Raw genomic sequence first — 6,630 nt, forward strand, 5'->3', positions numbered from 1 at the left:
CCCCAACACAAGAAAACAAAGAAAAATGTTATTAGCAAATGAACAACTGATTTGACACGTGGATGTACCGCCGTGACTAATAATTGATAAATATTAGTAACACGTTGTAATTCCTGTAAAGTTAATTTCAATTACAGCGAATTGATCGCGAAACCCAACCCAACGTTTTGTTTGATTGACATTTCTCCCCTTAGTGATTGAAAAGGAGGATGTTTGGATATGTTATAGAAAGGGAAAGCGGAAAATCAAAGGATCAAATAGTGCAAAAATCATCATGCAATTCAACAGGGAGGAAATGCGAAATCATCAAAGATGTCTTCTTTGTTGGCATAACCAAGGGCTAAATAAATAGCGAGAATCGTTCTTTATTGGCACAACCAAGAGCTAAATAACAAGAGTAATTCTCTGAGCTGACTTGAATTTCTAACGCCTTGATAAATTGGTCCAATAGAAATAACGCACGCCACATCATATTATTTTCCTTAAAAGGAAAAATTGTTTGGGGATTTCCCTTCCATAAAGCTCAAAAAAGTTAGTACGTTCAACAAATCTATGTTAAACCTACGTGTAATTATATCTGGATAAAGAAATTAAAGAAGTACAAATTTGCATATACTTCATCGTAATTATGGTTATTCTCTATAAAATATTACTAGTAACAACTCAACACATGGCTCCTGAAGGAGCCAATTACAGTGACGTTGCTGAAAGATTATTTGATAAACCCTTCTCAAAAAGAAAATTAATGTGGCTAATTCTCATAATGTTTAAAGCTTAAAAAAGAATTTAATCTCCATACAATGTAATTACTAATTTTTCTCTTTGTTAGAAAATTCGAACTATTCAAATTAAAGTTAACTTTAAAAAATATACAATATTTTTGTAATTTAATTGTAGCAATATTGTAGTAAAATTTATTAAAAAATATCTCATTTTGTTTAACTTTTTGGTCGATATTTTGAGATTAAAATTACAGACGACAAGATAGCTTTAGCATGCGCGTGGAAAAGAACATGAACTTTCGCTAGTTGTGCTGCAAAACAAGTACGTCATCATAAATAAAGTTAATTTATGTGAAAATGAGGGATCAATTAATTAGTTGTCGTGTTTTTTCCATTATCGTTTTTTCCTTTTCATAACTACTTTATGAACTTGCTGCACCTGAGCCGAGAGTCCTTCGAAAGCAACCTCTTCTAATCAGTGGCAGAGCCAGGATTGACACCAGAGACTCACAAGTGAACATACGAACTAATCGAAGGGGTTCGATTAGTATGTTATTGCTGTAATCAACCACTTTAAAAAATAAAAAGGAAATGCAGATAGCTACTTACTCATATAAAGAGACAGTAAAAAATCATTGTCCTGCAAACCAATCCCGTTATACATTTTTTACCAATAATAGAAATTGGTTCATCTGCTGAAATTTTACAGTGTAAAGGTTCATTGTATCCAGCCTGTAAGAGTCAGGACAAATTAAAGAACAGTACACCATAACTATCTTTAAAGAATTCTGAATTTTGGTACCACAAGAAGTTAGTACTAATAATAAGGTTTTGATTTGACTTTTGAATATGTTTAGTGAATTTATTACTATAAGTAATACAAACACAGAATTTATACTCTTCAGCCACTCTCATAGGTAACCTTCTAGTTCCACTCTAGGAGGTAGTAGTGCCATTGAGGGTGTGGTGGGAAATACAATTTCTTCCCTCTTTAGAGATCTCGAGTTTGAGCCGATGAGAATGCAAAAACCCTGCTCGTAGGAGCTGGAGGGGTACTCAAATTTAAAGTTTATGAGTTCCTACAGTTATGACCTCAAGTTAAATGTACAATAATATCTGAGTTTATAATCAAAGATCTACAAATAATATTTAGTAATAGATTTCGCAATACATATACCAAAATTGATAAATTCACATGCTACATGCATTGTGAATCAGCCCTTTAATAGAACTTAAATAATGCAAATCTGAATTAATCTAGTTCTAGATTTTAGACACCATGATGATACAAACAGAAGTACGTGGTAGTCGTAGATTAAAGAGGACTTTTTTTCCTTCTTTATCAATGGAAATGAAAGCACTTGAAGTATAGGGGTAATATAAACTCTCATTGTCACTCAACCTTAAATGGGACATTATCCAACATATGCCTTTTTTGTTCATGGTTATCTAAACTTGTGAAAGCAACCTCCAGAATAACCTCTTCAGGTCTACCATTTATTGTGGTTCTCATAATAGTAATAATGCCGGACAGTCTTAAATTCTTAAATAGGACAGCCCACACACATAAACACATTAATATTCTCCCCCCACCCCCCACCCCCACCCCACCCCCACTACTTTTTTAGGACTTGAAATTGAAAGGTGCAATAGCTAGGCATTTTCAAAGGCGGCATGTATATATGGAAAGGAAGAAATTAGTGGCTTGCAAAGTTGATTCTTTCAATTGTGGAAAAGGTCTTGACAATGAAGAACAAGTTAGATGGCTAAGATGGTGTTAAAAGTGGAAATAATAACATGGACAAGTGATGGGATCAATTAATGGCTAGGGTTTTAAAGGGAGGTTTTGTGAACACCATTACAACAAAATAAAAATAAATTACCTTAAGAAAAAGTTTAATGATGTGATTAAGTATTTCTCGAATAACAAGTAGAAGCATAATTACCACCAAGGAGTAGTACGGTGAGATGACTGAGAATAACTCGAGTCCAAGTTTTGCGAATGAAAAATTTCTTAATAGATAGATGACGTTTTAGTTAGACTCACCGTAAATCTAAATTAATCAGATTAGTAAATTCGACATACTAAATGTTTGTGGAATTTCTTTTACTAAAAGTAGATGGACAATAGTGGCTTAATGGGTAGGGTTTTTATGGAAGTCTTGGTGACTCATGAGTAGCAAGTACAATTGTAGAATTCAATTTTCTTTCTTTTAATGAGAGTGTTAGACACTGCTACACTAAAATGCTATTTGGCTCAAAACATCAAAATATATCTCTTATCACTATCCCTCAACTCACCATCATGTAGACTTGGTACAAAGTCATGTTGATGGGAAAAAAAGTGGGGTAAGGAAGAGGGTGGGAGTGGGGGTGGGGGGTTTGTTTTAATTGTGGAAGAGATAGGTTTTCTTTTTAGTGAAAACGACATATATTTCTAGCTCTGAGCATCCTGGTCAAAAGTTGCTTTTGCCTTAAAACATTTCTAAAGGACTGACTACTCGTGAGGAAGAGGCATCTTACCCTTCTGCTTGACCCTTTCGTACGGTACGGAAGATAAGGTGAAATATATTAGGATTAAGTTTAGGAGTAAAGTTACATTTAGTTTGATTGAAGGTATGAATTTAGCTTGGGATAAATATCCGCGAATCAATTTATCCCCACATCCTGTCCGCGATTATAATTATGGAATAATTTTGTCCGCGAATCAAATGACCCTTACTGTACAGTGTATCTCCACATTCCGAGGTCTCATTTATATATCCACAAAATATGTTTTAGTTTGTTACTGTTGTCTCCTTCTGAACTGAAAATAATTTTGTTTGTCAAGCTTGGAAACTTGGCCACGTATATAACTTCCTTTACTAGAGTGCTTCTAGCTGTTGAACTCCAAACGGGGTACACTGAATCTTGTCTCAGCTTATAAACTCTATATGTTAATACAAGCAAGAAAAATATAATAATTAGGGATCATGGGAGTATGAGTTCAAACAATTGCATCTTTTATGTTACAATTTATATATACCTCGACATGTAGACTCCCAAGTTACAATTTATATCTACTGATAGTGCACAAAGATTAAGCTCTTAAAGAGGAAGAAAAAGGACCATAATTTTTGCTTTTTGAGTCAAGACTAAATGCAAAAGCAAACATGCAATGATCTCTTGTACGTTTATGTTATTTCTTTTTTTTTTTGTTTTTTTACATCTGGAGTTTGAACCCTCTATCTCAACTTTGGATGACAAAAACTTCACTAAGTGAGTGCACACCTAAGGTGTGGCCTGAGAGAACTATGAGATCTCATGTCTAAATATCAGCAAAGTCAAAAGTACTAGGTGATATATCTTCTCATCTGTTCTAGCCTTAATGGTCAAAATTACTTGGAACCTATTGCTGGTGAAAGGTGACAGACATATGTCTCGTCTAACTAGCCGAGATGCAAGCAAGCTGGCTCGAACATCACATATATAGAAAAAAAGTTCACTAAGTGAACTAGTCCTCAGCCCAAAAGTATAGCTTGTTTATTCTAATTATCCAGGGACTTATATGAGGGTTCCTTTTGTGGTTAAAGGTGTGGTAATGGAGCTAGGGAAAGAGGGGAATTGAAGGGGTGTATTGTCAAAGTATGTGTCAGTTGCTATCACGTGAACTGAAGGGGCACAATTTGAGAAGTCTTTGGTAGCTCTACATGCATATCCCTTCACTTCACATAAAATCAGTTGTAACTATACAACAAGGACTACATGTCCCCTCCATTCTTTTTTTCCCAATTGCCTTTCATACTTAAAAAACTTGTTTATCTTTAGCTAGCTATAATAGGGGGCATTTTGAAAAGATGGAGTACAATTACACCTCTCTTTGTCTCACTGCAGGTACAATAACATGACTTCTTTATCTCCCTCTATCTCTCTTTTTCTTTGTCAACAACAACATACACACACCACCATGGCTGTCTTTCTCACATATTCCACCTAGCTAGCTTACATACATAATGCTTACACTCGCACGAACACAAAAAGTTAGCCACTACCTATAGCATAGTTATTATTACTATCATGTATAATTAAGCACATAACAAGGAACATACATGTAAAACCACACATTCACCTGTCCTTCTCAACCAAAAAGCTATGCTATCATCAACATATTGAAAAGAAAACATCACATTTCTTTTCCCACTTTCTCTATGTCTCTCTTATAATTCAAAATTTATATATCAATAGATGACAAGTCTCTCTCAAATAAAAGAGTCTTAATTAATTCAACTTTGTTTTCCTTTTGTTGATGCAGCCAGCTAGCTTATTAAAATTGACATACACAAGAAAGGAGAAGAGCTAACTTGTCCTTCTCAAGCTCCAGTCCCACCATATAGCCACCTTCTTATCAAGCTGTTTTAAGATGCAACCTTCTGGCAATTACAGCCCCAATAATTCCAGTTCCTCTTCTTACTTCAACATTGATATTCCATCTCCTTATATGCAATACGAACCCGAATTTGTCCAATATTTCCATGACCTTCATTTCTCCCAACCCCCTCATGATCAGTATAATCTCGATACCAGTATTATGGTAGAAGAAGATTCCAACAAATTAGACAAACAGGAAGAAGAAGATCATGAAGAATTAGTACTAAAAAGCAGCAAGAACAAGAAGGATGAGATGAGCAGTACCACTACTAGTACTATTCGTAGGAAAAACAACAAGTGCGTTGCTGGTGCGGGTGCGGGTGCTGGTGCTGCAAAGAAAGATAGACACAGCAAGATTAACACGGCTCACGGCCCTAGAGACCGAAGAATGAGACTTTCACTCGAAATAGCTCGCAAATTCTTCAATTTGCAAGACATGCTTGGGTTCGATAAGGCCAGTAAAACAGTGGAGTGGCTACTCACAAAGTCAAAATCAGCAATCAACGAGCTCGTTCAAAAAATAAACAAAGAAAACTGCAACGGCACTACATCAATTAGTGCATCGTCTCCTTCTGAGTCGTGTGAAGTTATATCTGGTGTAATCAACGAATCAGCAACTACTAATACTACTAATAATGTTGTTCACAAGCAACAAAAGAAGAAGGTTAAGTCGACTCGTAGGACAATATTTCATCCAGTTGTTGCAAAGGAATCGAGGAATCAAGCTAGAGCAAGGGCAAGGGAAAGAACAAAAATAAAGAATAGCCTAAATAATAAGAATAATATTGGTGAATCCATGGATGATGATCATCAATCAGGTATTCAAGGCTATAAAACTAACAATGTTATGAATGTTGTTGATAACTTTAATTTGGTGGATACTGGCAATTGGAGCCCATTTATCTTCAACTATCATGACATCAATACAGAAATTTCTCAAGAGGTATATGATTTAATTTCATTAGTAAGAAATTGCTTATGCTAATTCAAGTCTAGTAATATTCCGATCGGCTTAAGAATTTTTTGTTTTTGTTTTTTCGGGTGCAGCATCAATTGATGAACTTCCAGTATTCTGGGAAGTTATGGGAAGCTTAATTAGGGCAAGGATATTCTACTTAGCTTGTTGATTTAGTGCAACTCCAGAAGAAGGCTATTTGGTCATGTTGGTAATGTAGAATGAATTTGTCAATTTTATTATATTGTGTGTATTAATTCCATGAAAACAACTTAATTTATAAATATGGCTCATCTATTTTCTTAAGTCAGTCACACACGCGCACACAAAAAAGAAAGACTAACTAAAACAAACAAAATAGACTAGACTTATGTCTATTAATCAATCATTAAAGATGGAAAACCAACCAACTGTTAGTTCCATTCATTTGATAACTTACCTGCAGCTTAATTTAATTTAACCATAAAATTTCATCCAATTGACTTGATAGCAAAATCCAAGTATTATCATAATTCATCATAAAGTGCAAAGACTTTTTATTGTGAA

At 34.8% G+C, this 6,630-nt stretch overlaps 1 protein-coding gene across 1 annotated transcript; it reads left to right on the top strand.

Annotated features, from left to right (window-relative positions):
- The first annotated feature begins 4,693 nt into the window (after window positions 1–4,693).
- Window positions 4,694–6,368, top strand: LOC107865872 (transcription factor CYCLOIDEA-like). The gene is made up of 2 exons (XM_016712066.2): window positions 4,694–6,072; window positions 6,177–6,368. Exons 1-2 carry the CDS (start codon window positions 5,122–5,124, stop codon window positions 6,222–6,224), a joined length of 999 nt encoding a protein of 332 aa, XP_016567552.1. The 5' UTR covers window positions 4,694–5,121; the 3' UTR covers window positions 6,225–6,368.
- Window positions 6,369–6,630: the final 262 nt, after the last annotated feature.

Source organism: Capsicum annuum, chromosome 3 (genome assembly GCF_002878395.1).
Source record: "Capsicum annuum cultivar UCD-10X-F1 chromosome 3, UCD10Xv1.1, whole genome shotgun sequence".
Taxonomy (NCBI): domain Eukaryota; kingdom Viridiplantae; phylum Streptophyta; class Magnoliopsida; order Solanales; family Solanaceae; genus Capsicum; species Capsicum annuum.

Excerpts from the sequence above, each read along its gene's own strand:
- LOC107865872 (XM_016712066.2), top strand. The coding sequence starts at position 5,122 with ATGCAACCTTCTGGCAATTACAGCCCCAATAATTCCAGTTCCTCTTCT. Across the intron at positions 6,073-6,176 it reads ATACAGAAATTTCTCAAGAG|CATCAATTGATGAACTTCCA; the intron begins GTATATGATTTA and ends TTTCGGGTGCAG.